General features: G+C 46.1%; 1 protein-coding gene and 1 long non-coding RNA gene across 8 annotated transcripts in view; one reads left to right on the forward strand and one right to left on the reverse strand.

Moving 5' to 3' along the window:
* LOC145538559 (uncharacterized) overlaps positions 1-6,682 on the reverse strand; it is a 53,639-nt gene extending 46,957 nt beyond the window's left edge. The window contains exon 1 of the long non-coding RNA XR_014077014.1: positions 6,271-6,682. This is a non-coding gene — a long non-coding RNA (uncharacterized LOC145538559). The remainder of the gene's footprint in view (positions 1-6,270) is intronic.
* LOC145538534 (spermatogenesis-associated protein 31E1-like) lies at positions 989-14,171 on the forward strand. Of its 7 annotated transcripts, XM_081570752.1 has the most exons (8): positions 997-1,072; positions 1,859-1,928; positions 3,835-3,987; positions 5,786-5,807; positions 7,560-7,617; positions 8,232-8,292; positions 8,565-9,645; positions 9,742-14,171. In XM_081570752.1, the coding sequence occupies exons 3-8, from the start codon at positions 3,977-3,979 to the stop codon at positions 14,107-14,109; spliced, it is 5,601 nt and encodes a 1,866-aa protein (XP_081426878.1). In that variant the 5' UTR covers positions 997-1,072; positions 1,859-1,928; positions 3,835-3,976; the 3' UTR covers positions 14,110-14,171. The 7 variants fall into 7 exon arrangements, with proteins under 7 accessions (XP_081426859.1, XP_081426872.1, XP_081426878.1 ...); XM_081570761.1 differs by lacking the exon at positions 5,786-5,807 and having other exon boundaries at positions 3,835-4,007; XM_081570739.1 differs by having other exon boundaries at positions 8,565-14,171.
* The last annotated feature ends 1,713 nt before the right edge of the window (positions 14,172-15,884 follow it).

Genomic DNA, 15,884 nt, shown 5'->3' on the forward strand with positions numbered 1-15,884 from the left:
GGTTCTTATTAGTTGTCTCTTATTTTCTCTTTAGTCCCAAGCTACTATGCTACACATATTTTAATGCCCAATATCTCCTTATTGGTTTATTGGAAGGCCACCCTTATTATGCAAGGACAATCAGGTCACAATTGGCTTAAGCTGTGTGATATAAAGGACTGGGTCAAAGGACTGCGTGATAGACCTATCTCTGCCACAAACTAGACATATGATGTTGAATCTGCCCAAAATGGTTCCTGCTTTCCAGAAATTTGCTATCTAGGAGAAAAGTCAAACATATCCATAGATGATTCTGCTATCAAACAAATATTAACTGGTTTGAAAGAAATAGAATGATACATGTGGAGAAATTGAAAATTTGCAGGATTCTTGAAAATTCTTTTTTCTTAAGAGACTCAAAACTATATTCCTTTATAGCTCTGGAGGTCAGAAATGTGAAATTAGGTTCAGTGGGATGAAGTCATAGTGTCAGAAGGACAGATTTTTTTCTGGAGTCTCTGAGTGGATAACCCACTTCCTTGCTGTTTCCAGCTTCTAAAGGCTGTTGACTTTCCTTGGGTCCTGGCCTCATCACTCCAGTCTGCTTTCACTGCCTTCTCCCTTGACTATGACCCTCCTGCCTCTCTCTCATCAGGACCTTTACAATTACATTGAGCCCATCTGGATGATGCAGGATTATCTACCCATTTCTAGAACCTTAGTTTAATCATATCAGTAATGTTCCTTCTGCCATATAATGTAACACAGGTGCTGGGAATTAGGACATATTTGGGGGACCACTATTCAGCTGACAGGGACTTTCCTAGTGGTGCAGACAGGAAAGAATCTGCCTGCAGGGCAGGAGATCCCTGGGTTGGGAAGATCCCCTGGAAAAGGGAATGGCAACTCATTCCAGTATTCAGACAGAGGAGCCTGGCGGGCTACAGTTCATTGGGTCACAAAGAGCGGATGTGACAGAATGACTAACACACACATTCAGCTGAAAACAGTAGTCCAGGGTCAGGGTGGAGATACAAGTAGAAGTCTCTTTACTTGTAGTGGAAGGAGGTCCAGAACCATTGATTTTTAGCAGGTATGAAGGTCAAGGAGTCAGTGTGTGTGTGTGATGGAAGGAATCTAAAATTCTCTTAAAAAAAATAAATAAATAAATAAAATGCTCTTAAAGGAGGTTTTCATAGAACTATACTTGAATCATGTCTAAGATGTTACAGTACTGTTGGAAAAGTGCAGAGAAGGAAACCCTTCATCAAAATAGCGAAGCAGTCTTGAAATGCAAAACATCAGAAGTGGTGAACCTGCAAAATGTTTAGCTGAAAGGTGATATGCTGGGAATTTGCTAGTAAGAACACCTGGACAAAGTGCAGAGTTATGGTTTGACTCATTGCTAAGAGTAATTCTATTTTCACACCTGCTTATGATGTTCTTTTTGTGTGTGTGTCAGAGCCCGCAGATATTTATGACACATATGAGCTATTAAACTATTAAATGGTCAGTCTTTTAAATCAAATCATGCCTGACACTTTCTGTTGCATAACTGTTTTTAAGTTGAAAGTAAATAAAATAACCTCACAGTATGTCCACCACCTTATTTGATATTCTTCCATAGTTTTCTTAATTTGTCCCTATATCATTTGATGATATTAGGCAGTAAAGTAGCAGACTTGAATTTGAGTACTGGCCCCAGAAAAAGGCCTTTGTTTGACTTGTTAAGTATAAAGTAGTCTTATCTATTGAGGAAGACATTAAACATGATTTTGGTGACTACGAAGAGAGTTAACTATGCAGCAAGTTATTCTGTGATCAAAAATGTGATAAAAAATATGCATAAATTGGAAATAAATATGCTGTTGCTGTTCAGTCACTCAGGCATGCCTGACACTTTGAAACCCCACGGACTGCAACATGCCGGCTACCTATGCCAGCTTGAGGTAATAAGAGCAACTTACAAGTGACTTCTTTTGGTATAAATAAGATTATCTTTTAATCAAGTAGAAGATTATCTTTCCATGATCTATATGTGTAGTATGTAAAATTGCCCAGTAACTACAAAGTTGAATATCTAAGCACTCATGTGTACCATGACTTCCCTGTTGGCTCAGACGGTAAAGCGTCTGCCTACAATGTGGGAGACCCAGGTTCAGTCCTTGGGTCGGGAAGATCTCCTGGAGAAGGAAATGGCAACCCATTCCAGTATTTTTGCCTGGAAAATCCCATGGACAGAGGAGCCTGGTAGGCTACAGTCCATGGGGTCGCAAAGAGTCGGACACGACTGGGCGACTTCACTTTCTTTCTTTCATGTGTACCAAAAAGTGAAAGAGGAGAGTGAAAAAGTTGGCTTAAAGCTCAACGTTCAGAAAACTAAGATCATGGCATCTGGTCCCATCACTTCATGGGAAATAGATGGGGAAACAGTGTCAGACTTTATATTTTGGGGATCCAAAATCACTGATGATGGTGATTGCAGCCATGAAATTAAAAGATGCTTACTCCTTGGAAGGAAGGTTATGACCAACCTAGGTAGCATATTTAAAAGCAGAGACATTACTTTGCCAACAAAGGTCTGTCTAGTCAAGGCTATGGTTTTTCCAGTGGTCAATTATGGATGTGAGCATTGGACGGTGAAGAAAGCTGAGCGCCAAAGAATTGATGCTTTTGAACTGTGGTGTTGGAGAAGACTCTTGAGAGTCCCTTGGACTGCAAGAAGATCCACCCAGTCCCTCCTAAAGGAGATCAGTCCTGGGTGTTCATTGGAAGGACGGATGTTGAAGCTGAAACTCCAATACTTTGGCCACCTCATGCGAAGAGTTGACTCATTGGAAAAGACCCTAATGCTGGGAAGGATTGGGGGCAGGAGGAGAAGGGGACGACAGAGGATGAGATGGTTGGATGGCATCACCAACTCGATGGACATGGGTTTGGGTAAACTCCGGAAGTTGGTGATGGACAAGGAGGCCTGGAGTGCTGCGATTCATGGGGCCACATAGAGTCGGACATGACTGAGCGACTGAAATGAACTGAACTGAACTGAAAGGGTTCATAGAATTAATAATTTGTACTCAAGAAATGATGCTTAATACCCCCTCTTCAGGTTTCATTAACTTGCTAAAGAGACTCACAGAATTCAGGAAAATACTTATTTCCACCACTTTATTGAAGACTATGATAAAAAATGGGCTTCCCAGGACCTGCCTGCCAGTGCTGGAGACATAAGAGACATGGGTTCTATTCCTGGGTCAGGAAGATCCCCTGGAGGTGGCCACAGCAACCCCTTCCAATATTCTTGCTTGGAGAATCCACATGGACAGAGGAGCCTGGTGGGCTATAGTCCATGGGGTCACAAAGAGTCTGACACAACTAAAGCGATTTAGCACTAGCAATAGCAGTATGATAAAAGATATATATATATATATATGAACATCCACATGAAGAGATACATAGTTGATATTTGATAGGGTCTCAAGCTCAGGGAATTCTGTCCCCCTGGACACCCGGAAACTCTCTGATTTCTATACTTTGGGGATTTTTATGGAGACTTCCTCATGTAGGCATGATCAGTCATTAACTCCACTTTCAGCTCTTCTCCCATCTCAAGAGAGTGGTGGAGTGGGGCTAGAAACATCAAGCCTTCATCATGGCTTTGTCTTTCTGGGGGCCAGCTCTCACCCAGGAGGTATCCAGGGGACCACCCAAAGGCATATTATGAGAACAAAAGACACTTCTAACACCCAGAGTGATAATTACAAGGAAATTATCAGGAGGAAATTACAAGGTTTTAGGAGCTGACTGTCAGGCACTGGTGGCAGAGACCAACATATATTTTTCACTATCTCACAGAATCATATTGGAAAGTGCCCGAGCCTGATTTTCCAGGTCATGATGAAACTTACATCTCAGTGAAAAGTCCACCTGCAAAGAAGCAGATATCAGGACCCACCATGATTTCTGTTGATTCTACTTGTCCAAGTTAGGACCCTCCATGCTCTTCAGGTACCCTAATTGTTCACACTGTAGACTGTCATACTCCAGTGACAATATCATAAAGGGTGAAGAAGCTGTAATAAAAGCAACGATAGATGCCAAAGATATGTTCTTGAACATGTACATTCATGATAATATAACCAAATACGTATTTCACATATTAAGAAAAATTAACCAGGTAGTGATTAAAAAATACAATTCCCTAAGTGAATATCGAATTCTATCTGCCAAAAAGGATGTCCAATGATGTCACAAGGGAATTTACTATAAGGCTCAAAAGTGCCCTCTCTATAAGGTACAGGCAAGACTCGAAACTCCAGTGATCTGGAAGGGGTAGGAGGGGGCAAGCAAGTGTACACTGAAAAAGAGAATATGTGTAGAACACACAGGAATATGATAATAGGCTACTTAAGACAACTTTAACTCAGGCCTTAGCTCCCCAATTACAGCTTAAGCTCACCCAACCCATTCCTGGCTTAAGGCTGTTCCACATGTTTCTAACTCTGGAGACTGTCTATTTTGGGCAGAGTAAGAAGCAATGTGGTCAAGATATTATAGAAAAGATTTAAAGAAAATGAAGACATGTTTTGGATTTGGAAATATTGCATTGATCTCTCAAAATATGTGTGTGTGTGTGTGTGTGTGTGTGTGTTTATACAGCATGGCCCATAAGTTTTTGTGAAGTTTTTCCAACTTCATTACTATAAATGCTACTAGCACAAAACATATCATTTAGAGTTTTAATTATTTACATTTTTATTATACTTAAGTTCTAAAAATTTTAAATAATTGCTAGTTTGAATTTTCATATCAGTTACTCTGAGTGAAGCTGGCAAAGATGGATGGAAACTACAACAAATTATTTATGCAAAATTAAATATAAAATAAATTTCTGTTTCTGGATTAATGAAAGTAAAAGACTCATCATATGGGGAAAATAGTGGTAATGTGCAACAATGGGAATGAATCTAGTGGACATTATGCTAAATGAAAGCCAGACAGAGAAAGGCATATATTTCTTCTTATCAATTATATACAGAATCTACAAAAAAAGAAGTCAAACTTATAGAAACAGAGAAGTGGTTGGCAGGCACTAGGGTTGGGGCAAATAAGGAGGGGCAGGTAATGGTACAAACTTTGCTATGAGACAAAGGTCTCAGGATCTAATGGCGACTAGAGTTGATAGCACTATATTGTGTAACTGAAATTTGCTGAAGAAGTACAACTTCAACGTAAATATATGAGATGAAAAAAAATGATGAGATTGTGGACAGAGGAGAGTCTAAGAGTGTAAATCCTTGGAAAACAACCAAAATACTGGGAAAATTTCAGAGTTTCAAAAGCTATGAAATTGGTTGGTTCAAGCCAAGATCTCCAAGAGATCTTAGGAACAAGGAAATATCTGGTCTCCTGGTGGAATGAATAGAAAATTGACTAATGTCTAGAAGGCCCTTGAGGGTGGAGGGGTAGAGTTGTGGGGCTGGATGGTGGGGGAGGGGCTGTGGCCCAGCCTTCTCCTCTCCTGTCCCCTCCCCCACCCACAGGAGCCCTTTGTGACAAGGCTGCAGGCTCTGTGATGCCAGGCCTGGGGATTTAGTTCCCAACTATAAACCCTGTGCTCAGGTAGCAGTGGGGTTCAGACAATGGAGAATTTTCTCTTTCGTCCAAAAAGCACTTTTGACACTTGGTTGAACTCCAGTGACACTGCTTGGACAATTGAAATCATCTTCGCCTTTCTGTGTGGACTGGGTCTCTTTTTCCTGTTCCTTTCCTACCACCAGAATAACGCATCTTTTCCTCCTCATAGGAAACATGGAAACAGCAAGAAGGTAAGGAACCCTTGGCCCAGACCCACAAGCACATGATTCTCTTTTCTATTATTATGTCTACTTTTCTGAACCAACTCAAGAGACTCCTGAGATGGGAAAGAACAGGATATCTATTCTCAAGAAAGAATAGATCATCATCCGTCTAGGGACAAACTAGGCTGGACAGGGGATCAGTAAAACTAATTGTGAATCCTAGAGTGAACACTAGGATTTCTATCCAAAGATCTCAGATCAGTAGTTCAGGTGTGGTTGGGTCTCCAGAGCAAATCCATGACACAGTGACCAGAAGCCAAGAAGTGCATACTGAGTGCATTCTCAGCCAGGAGAAGCCCCCGAACACACCAGTTCCCCAGCCGTGAATGGGTGTCTCAGACAAGGGCTGATCGGAGGACAGTGCTGAGGCCCTGAGAGCCTTAGAGCAGGGGCTAGAGTGGGGCCCTAGCTTCAGGAAGCCAAGACCTACCTGATGGAGCTAAGATTTTCCAATAGGTCTGAGAATATGTGTGTTTCTTCAGCAGAGGAACAGTGATGAAAGAAATCCAGGGTAGGTCTCACGTAGAAAATCCTTCTCACATCTAGGAAATGTTTTCTAGGAATTAGCTCTCCCAATAATCAAAGAGGAAACCTGGAAAAATGTCTGCACAAATATATATAGGCACATTTATGTACATTCATTGGGACTTCAGTGGTGATGGAATGACTCCCTCATTAAAATTTTCATTTACTTTAGAATACAAACATAAGGATCAGTAAGACCTGTAAAGCATCTGCCTACAATGCGGGAGACCTAGGTTTGATCCCTGGGTCAGGAAGATCCCCTGGAGAAGGAAATGGCAACCCACTCCAGTATTCTTGCCTAGAAAATCCCATGGACTGAGGATCCTGGTAGGCTACAGTCCATGGGGTCACAAAGAGCCAGACACGACTGAGCGACTTCACTTTCATTTTCACTTTTCACTTTCTGCTTTAGTCAACAATGTTGTTGTTGTTGTTGGTGGTGGTGGTGGTGGTGGTGGTGTGTGTGTGTGTGTGTGTGTGTGTGTGTATCTGTGTGAATTATTGAATTAGAGTTGACCTACAATGTTGCATTAGTTTTGGATGTACAGAGAAGTGATTTATATATATATATATATATATATATATATATACATACACACATATATATATATAATTATTCTTTTTCAGATATATATATTCTCTTTTGGATTCTTTTTCATTATGGGTTATTACAAGATATTAGGTATAGTTCCCTGTTCTATACAGTGGGTCCTTATTTGTCTGTTTTGCATATGGTTCAACTACTTTGTTTTGTATTAACTTTTCAACTAGTTTTCTTTTAAATTATTCTTAAAATGTCTGCTACATGAAAAGAATATATTCTGCATATGGTAGAAATTAAATTGACTAATTTCCAGTGAAAGAAATTGTGCAGGTAATTTATGATTTTTTTTTTTCATTTTAAACTACAGGCTGAATAAGAAAGGACAGATAATGTAAATATTTATAAACCAGATATATAAAAGGGCTGCAATTCTTTTTAAAAAGGGAAAATCCTTCTTTATGCTCTTCAAAGAAGGAAAACAGAAAATATTTTTATCTGCTTTAAAAATGAGTGAAAGGAAATAAAACCATAGAGCTCTGTTACTGAAATGAAGAAAGTCATATTATATATTGACACTGAGTGTCTGATGCTTGTCTAGAGACGGGAGACTGAGATTTGGGTCGCGGGTTCTCATTTTTTCTGTCTCTCAGCATCAAATGGATCTGAGAAGGAGAAGCAGGAGTAGGAGGAGAAGCAGAGCTTTGAAAGGTGAGTTCTGCCATTCAGCTATGTGTTCCCCAGATGTTAGCCCCCATGTATCCAGCCCTGAGGGCCCAGCGCCTCTGGTTCTGAGGAGACCAGTGGAAGATCTTTCCCTTGGGAAACAGAATCCCCAGGGAGGCATCTGGAAAGGAGAGCAGAACCCAGATACTACCCAGATTCCATGGACAGAATGAAGCTGTGAGGGGCCTGGATATGTGTGTGGCCCTGCTTATATCCAGTGGGGCTTATAACCAGGTGTGTGTGGGTTGCATTGGACCAATAGCCCCTGGATTGGGAGGTAGGACTCCAGGGTCGACCATGGACACATTATTTAACTTTGCTCAGATTTGTCTGTGCAGTGACTCCTGCACTGCAGAGGCAGGTGAACGCTGCAGGTTGTGAAGGCACCAAGGGGTAAAGGTTATGGAAACACTTTGTAGATGATACACCCTTCCATGAGCTTCACTGTCACTGTGAATGATTATGTGGCCTTGGACACTAGTGCTTGGGCTCCAATATCCCAATGGTGGCCCCTTAAAGAGAGTGCATTCAGCCTCCTGTAAGACCCCTAGGAAGGGGCTCCCACTTTCCTCACCGTGACCCAGTCTGCTGATTTTCAGTTTGCAGAGATTGCCTGGAAGAGCTGGAAGGGACCCGCAACCTGGTTTTACTTCTTCAGAGGTAAAGAATCTTCCTCTTCTCTCCTGGGTTGTTCTTCCTCCCAGAGTGTCTGGTGTGATCCCAGGGCTGCAGGCAGTCTGAGACTGAGCTGAAGGGAAGCCTTGGGAGTGGGATATGGCTAATGTCTTGGGGTGAGGGCAGCAGGAGCACTGTGAAGACACCATGGGGGCCGTGCAGGGCTGTGGCTGCAGGTGCCCACCCCTGCCTGGCCTGACATGCCCTCATGGCCTTGGGGGTTCCTGGCTGCAGCTTGTGCCTTGTGTTCCCTGCAGCCATGTGGGAAGTCTCCCTGATAAAAGAAGCTTTCATCAGCTGTCCTGGCAAGATCCTCCTGGTGTGGGACAGGAAGCAGCTCCTGCTGGAGCCCACCAACCCTGCATGGAGCCTGTGAGGGAGGCTGTTTCCACCATATCCCCAGCTCCTGTGACCCAGGACCCTGTGCCTTTGGCCTCTACTTTGTCAGCAGAACCTCAAGACAGATCCAATTTGGAGAAAATCCCATTTGGTACTGTTGCAAAGAGCTCCCCTCCAGGTAACTCTTTTTTGGCATCTACCATCCCAGCCATGGCAAGCCTTGGTCTCTTCACAAGCTATCCCATTTCGTTCCTGTCCTGCTGGTGGGACACTACCAAGGCCTTGTTCTTCCCCACCTCATCACAGAACAAGTCCCATCAAGAAGACCTGTCCCCCCACCCACCAGAGGCCTCATTCGGGGGGGGCCTTATAGACAAGCAGGTAGAGATTGGTAGCCCCTCATTTATCAACCCTGATGTGCAAAAGCTGCTGGATATCCTAATCACCAAGAGAGTAGAGCTGAGGATTTGTAAGGAGGGAAAAAAGGACAGGTCATTCTCAGAGCAAATGAGCCCAGACTACCATCTGAAGTCTTCAGGGAATCCATGGAAATCACTGGGTACTGAGCAGGACATCACAACCCCTCAATCTTTCTGGAATGTGAAAGACAAACAGGAGCAGCTACCTGAGCCACAGCAGCTCTTACATCCTGAGAGTCTGAGGGATCACATAGAGCGGAAATACAGCCAGCTCTTCTGGGGTCTCCCCTCTCTGCACAGCGAGTCCCTGGTGGCAGTTGCCCTTGTCTCTAGGAGTTCCTCCCAACCACAGGCACCCTTTGTTTTATTCAATGGAATCTCTAATGTCTTTCCAGTCTCAATTCAACCTGGAATACCTTTAGGTCTTTCCCAGGCCCCACTCTTGCCCTGCACTGGGGCCCAACCCCAGCCTTTCACTCAAAACTTGGCTCCGTACCAGCCCCCACCTATGATTCAGATCCAAAGCCAGCCCTACCTCCCGTCTCCTCTCCTCTTCAGACCACCTTATTCTTCACCCCAGGTGAGTACCTGTGGGCTCTACTGTCTTCCATTTCAGAACAACCCACTGTCTTTTATCCCAACTGATATTCAATGTCTGGAGTACCCCTTGTTGCAGAAGCAACTGAAAACTGAGACGCCTTTACCCTCTGTGGACAAGAGATCACAGGAAGTCTTTAGCCAACTCATTCCCAACTGTCCCCAGGCCCAAACGTTAGTCCCTGTTCCTCATGGAGACTTAATCAGATCTGATTTCCAGAAGCTACATCTTCAAAAGAAGCCCATGGAAGATCAACTCAAGGGGAGTCGGGTCCGCAGCATCCACCTGTCTCTACAACTGAGTTCATCTCAGTGCCAATTCCTAGTGACTTATCAGGCCCAGGGAAAGCAGAGATCCTGGCAGCTGTCTGCTTTTAGAGGCAAAAGGAACAAGAACGCCCAGAAGACAAGGTCCAGGTGCCCTAGGAGATCCCGTAGGAGGAGTCAGATGAAGTTCCAGCTAGAAACAGATTTTAGCGAGGGTCTAAGGCCATGTCTGAGGGGGATCTCGAAAGATCCCTCAAGGTCCAGCTTCCCCAAGAAGTTTCTGCAAATGAACTCTGAGAAGGAGTCAGAAAGTTACTTGTTGAGGCCCTCAGAGAGTGACTTGCTGAGGCCCTCGAAAAATGACTCCAGTGATTACTTACCCAGTGGCCCAGATAAGAAACATCTAGAAAAAGTCTTAAAAGCCCATTTGGACAAAAAGTTGAGGCAGATTGATCAGGGTTTGATCCCTGTGACAGTGCGTCGATCCTGGCTTGTCGCCACCTGTGCTTCTTCTAGGATCCACCCTCACAAGGAAATCAGGAATCTAGCATCCCTGAAGCATTGGAAACCCCGTATAAACATCTCCCATGAGATTTCTTTCCTCAGTCCAAGCATTCAACAAATGCTGGAAGCACATATCATAAGGTTTCGGGTAAGGCACAAGTGGGGCAGATTCAAACAGGGCTCTGAACCTATAAATTTCAAACCATCTGAGGCTCAACCTTCGCCCCTTCCAACGTCCACATTTTCCCTCTCAGCCATCTGGCAACCTGGGACACATTCACAAACCAACGTTTCTAAGTTCTTGGGAAAACCTCAGCTCCGTCAGGGAAAGCAAATGATAACGAAAGCATCAGTTCCCATCCTGGGGAGTCCCATCCCAGGTATCCCCATACCTGCAAGGTGGGATATCCAGAGGGCCTTGGGGAAGGCTGTGCCTGATGACAGTTGTGAGCCCTCAGAGGCCCCTCTGACTGGACCGAAGGGCAGACCACCTCATCAGATGTCGGTACCCAACCTCAAGGGTAGAACCTGGCAGAATGGGACTGTCCTGAGGGCCAGGAAAAGCAGCCTAAAGCCCAGTCTCAAAAGGGAAGAGAGTTGGGGTTGGCTCTCAAAATATCCCTGCCATAATGCATTAATACTGGACATGGGCTTAAAGTCCCAATCTTCAAGGGCTAAACAGAAGGCCAAGGAGGACCCTCCCTGGGAAGTCTTCTTGGGTCCTACTGTGCCAGCCAACTCCCAAACGAGCAACATGGACCTGAGGAGATCAGATGTTCCAGTCACCAAGAAAATCCTGCCCCCACCCACAAACCCAGTTGGCCAATATTCAGAGGAGCCACATTTTAAAACACAGGTGGCTAGTAAATTTGAGTTTGGAAGCAAGTTAGAATCAGAGAACCAGCTTCAAGGCCGTGCCACTGGTGACCTCCTGCAACAGTCTCACACTGATGTCCTCCTTCAAGACTATACCACTGGCATGCTCCTCCAGGACTTTGCCACCAACGTGCTCCTTCAAGACCCTCACACTGACGTGCTCCTTGCTGCAGACGTCTTGGCTTCTCATAGGTCACTGTTAAGTTCTCAGATGGAATATGCTAGCGGGGACACACCAGCTTCACATGAGGTACCATGTGACCTCAAAGCGAGTGCACAGAGCACCCAGGAGCAGCAGAAATTCCAAAAACCAAAACTGAAGGACCCATGTAAGAGCCAGAGAGAGATGTTTGCCCCAACTGAAGAGTGGAGGGACTTTCAGAGTTTCCAACCAGGAGAAAATGAAGAAATGAGGAGTATCCAGAGACAACAGAAACATAGGAAACCTAAAGTGAGGGACCCATGTAAGGGCCAGTTTGCCTCAGCTGATGAGGGGGAGATTTGTGAGAAGCTCGAGCCAGAAGAAGATAGAGAAACTGTCAGCCAAGGCAAGATGTTTGCTCCAACTGAGGAGAGGAGGGGTTCTAAGAGACTCCAGCAAGAAGAGGATGAAGAAATGAAAAGAAAGAGGGAGATGCTTGTCATCGTTGATGAGTGGAGGAAGGCTAGGAGGCTCCAATCAAGAGGACATGAAAAAGTGAGGAGCAGCCAGGGACAGCAGAAACCCAGGAAACCAAAAGTCAGGGATCCTTGTAAGGGCCCACTTGCCTCAATTGAGGAGGAGGAGGTCTGTGAGAACCTTGAACCAGAAGAGGATGAAGAAATGAACAGCCAAACCGAGATGTGTCCCCCAGCTTGGGAGTGGTGGGGTTTTAACAAACCCCTATCAAGAGGACATCAAGAAACTGAAAGCCAGAACAAGATGTTCACCTCAACTGAGGACTGGAGGGCTTTTAAGAGACTCCAACCAGGAGAGCCTGAAGAAATGAGGAGCCAGAAGGAGAGGCTTACCCCAACTGAGGAGTGGAAGAGTGTTAGGAGGCTCCAACCAGGAGAACATGAAAAAGCAGGGAATAGTCAACGACAACAGAAACCCAGGAAACCAAAAGTCAGGGACCCAGGTAAGGGCCCATTTGCCTCACTTGATGAGGGAGAGATCTGTGAGAACCTTGAATCAGAAGAGGATGAAGAAATGAACAGCCAAACCAAGATGTATCCCCCAGCTTGGGAGTGGAGGGGTTTTAAGAAGCCCCCACCAAAAGGACATGAAGAAACCAAAAGCAGGAACGAGATGCTCACCTCACCTGAGGACTGCAGGGCTTCTAAGAGGCCCCCACCAGAAGATCATGAAAAAACAAAAAGTCAGAGCAAGATGCTCACCTCAACTGAAGAGTTGAGTATTAGGAAGCTCCAAGCAGGAGAACAAGAAACGGGGAGTAGTCAACAAAAACAGAAACCCAGGAAATCAAATGTTAGGGACCCTTGTAAGGGCCCGTTTGCCTCAATTGATAAGGGGGAGATCTGTGAGAGGCCCGAACCAGAAGAAGATGAAGAAATGAATAGCCAAGGTGAAACGTACCCCCCAGCTGAGGAGTGGAGGGGTTTTAAGAAGCCCCCACCAAGAGGACGTGAAGAAACCAAAAGCCAGAGTGAGAGGCTAACCTCACCTGAGGAGTGCAGGGCTTTTAAGAGACCCCAACGCAGAGAGTATGAAGAAGTGAAGAGCCAGAGGGAGATGATAACCCCAGCTGAGGAGTGGAAGAGTGTTAGGAGGCTCCAACCAGGAGAACATGAAAAAGCAAGGAGTAGTCAACGACAACAGAAACCCAGGAAAACAAAAGTTAGGGACCCGTGTAAGGGCCCATTTGCCTCAGTTGATGAGGGGGAGATCTGTGAGAGGCCCAAACCAGAAGAAGATGAAGAAATGCATAGCCAAAGCAAGATGCTGGCCCCAACTGATGAGAGGAAGGGCAATTGGAGGCCCAAATTGGGAAAGTATGAAGAAAGGATTTCAGGACTAAGGGCTTCTCATACCAGAGTGATGAGCCAGTCTCCTCAGGTGAGGGAAATAGAGTCTCTTGGGAGCAAATACCTCCAGTTCTCGCCAGAAAAGGAAAAACTTTTACCAGAAAGCTACTTGAAAAAAAGAATGAGGCACTTTCTGCAGTGTCTTAGCCCAAATAAAAAAGACAAACAAATAGAAGAAACCTTTCAAAAAGGCAGGCCTGCATCAGTGGCTGCTCAGCACCAGGAACAAATCAAAGACAAATTCATTGTAGATGGCAGGGCTCTTGATCCTGAGGTGATTGGAACAGCTGTTGGACAGGTCCTGATAGAGAAACTGGGGCTTCAACAAGGATCCCAGGACTCAAAAGTAAATCACCACAAAGAACATCTTCAGGAGCTAGTGGGTGGGCATTCCCACCACCACAGGACTCTCTTTTCCTCAGAATGGAGAAGAATGTTGAAAGATACAGCGCATAGTCACCAAGCCAGTCCCAAGGACCACAGCCGTCTTAGCTCGAGCAGACATTCCAGAGACAAGGGTGATAGGCGGGCCTTCCCACCCAGGGAGCCAGAGTCCCCAGTCAGGCCCTGCCAGCATGGTCCAAGGGTGGCAAGTGACTCAGGGAACCTGCACCATTGCCCAACATGCTGGCCTCAAAAATGTGTCGCCTCTGGTCAACAAGAGCGTGCTCCTCATGCCTCTCCCGGTAGGAAAAAGTTTGTACAAGAAAAAATTCAGTACCTGCAGAGAAATCCTGTTTTTCCTCATGTTAGCACATCGTCTATGTGCTAAAGTCTCCTTCCTACCTCAACTTTTTTATTATTTCCCCCAAATAAATGTTTTTTCTCATGAAAGGTGGTAGCCTCCATCTGTGCCCTGCTGGGGGGAAGGGAAGGGCTCAGGGTCCATTATTCCCAGCTGCCTGCTTTGAATTCCAGATGGGAGAGGGCCATGGAGGGAAGGTGACCCCAATGTGCACCACAAATCCCTCACTGCACTTGAATGTTTCTATAATTACAGCATTACAGAAACAAGCAACAGCATTCAGGACATGTCAAGGTGAACTAAACCTAAAGACCTCCGCCTTCTCAGGATCCAACTCAGTCCTCTTCACCTCTCTCTCTACCTTGAACTTGTGGGGCTATAGGGGAGTGGTTTGCAGAGGCTGAAATTCCCCTCTGGCTCAGAAAGTGCCAGACATAAGCTCACATGTCAGAATAAGGATGGGAGTTTGGGGGCAGTGCTTGCCCCGAGTCCAGGGTAGGAGAAACCTCATCCCCACATCTTGGTGGGATTAGATGACACCTGTCTTAGAAGCCCCTTCTCTCCCTGATGGAGCTGGGATTGAGATGGGCCAGGTCTGTCACCCTTCCTCTGTCTTTCTCATGCTCTGGAGCAGAAGCAAGGATGAGGACCACACTCTCAGCTCTAAGGGTGTGGTGTCTACCAAGGGCCAGTCCACCCCTTCCCGGAGGAGAGAACAGCCCTGATCATAGTACTCATCTCCCCCAAGGGAATGAGCAGGGGAGTGACTGTGTGCAGTCACCAAGACCAGGCTCCCAGAGGCAGCAGAACCTCTGAGAAAGGAAGCTTCACTTCTCCACAGTGTAAATCATCAGATTTCACAGGACCAGGAGCTCAGGACAGACTTGTGGTCTGTGACCTCTACCTACACGTGTGGCCCAAGGAGGCTCCCAGGCGACAGGTGGGACTCAACAGGCCCAGAGGCTGTGCAGGAATCATAGCAAGTCTCACCTTCTCTCAGCCTTGCTCACCCCAGAGCCTGGAGAAGGAAGAGACCAGCAGACAGGATGTGTCACCCAGTGAGTGGGAAGTGACCTATGGAGAAGGGTGCTGTCAGCTTTCCTACCCAGGCCCATACACACAGGAAAGCAAGGAGACAGGAGCAATTCTCTAGAGTGATTCAGGGCTCTGTGTCATAGTCACTACTGCAGTAGAGAGACCTGCTCCAGGAGGGGTCCCTGATCCAGGAGACAACAGGAATGAGCCTGCCCCCATCTGTAAGGACCTCAGTATGTGAGACCAGAACCGGGGTGGTGTGGGGCAGACGGCACAGGCCTGCTTGTGCTGTGGGTTTTTCCTGGAGCCAGGTCCTGTCTGGGCCCCATCCTCCAGGGTGGGCACAGCAGTGGGGGCTCAGCCAGGGTCTGAGGGAGGGGCTGGGACCAGGCCACAGAGTGACCTCCAGAGCTCAGGAGAAGAGGACACAGAGCAGGGACCCTGAGCTTGGCTGCTGCCTGGTTCTCTTAGAGGCACTGAGAGGTGAGTGCTGGGGGTGAGGGGAGTTGAAACCCAGCCGCTGTGGGGAGAAGTGACACAGAGGAACACTGACAGAAGGAACACTGACAGAACAGCAAGAAACAAGAAGGAGCAAGTAAGTCCCTGAGCCCTTCTCCTGCCCTAAAGTGCAGAACGGAGAGCAGTCTAGGGCCCCCCACTTAGTGTCCCCACACACAAAGACCCACACTGACCCCACACAGGGACCTCCCACAGACCCACACTGACCCCACATAGAGACCCGCACACAGATCCACACGGGGGCCCAG

Source organism: Giraffa tippelskirchi, chromosome 1 (genome assembly GCF_054371585.1).
Source record: "Giraffa tippelskirchi isolate mGirTip1 chromosome 1, T2T-mGirTip1v1.2.pri, whole genome shotgun sequence".
In the NCBI taxonomy this organism is placed as follows: domain Eukaryota; kingdom Metazoa; phylum Chordata; class Mammalia; order Artiodactyla; family Giraffidae; genus Giraffa; species Giraffa tippelskirchi.

Excerpts from the sequence above, each read along its gene's own strand:
- LOC145538534 (XM_081570722.1), top strand. The coding sequence starts at position 5,622 with ATGGAGAATTTTCTCTTTCGTCCAAAAAGCACTTTTGACACTTGGTTG. Across the intron at positions 7,618-8,231 it reads GAGAAGCAGAGCTTTGAAAG|TTTGCAGAGATTGCCTGGAA; the intron begins GTGAGTTCTGCC and ends GCTGATTTTCAG. Across the intron at positions 8,293-8,564 it reads CTGGTTTTACTTCTTCAGAG|CCATGTGGGAAGTCTCCCTG; the intron begins GTAAAGAATCTT and ends TGTTCCCTGCAG.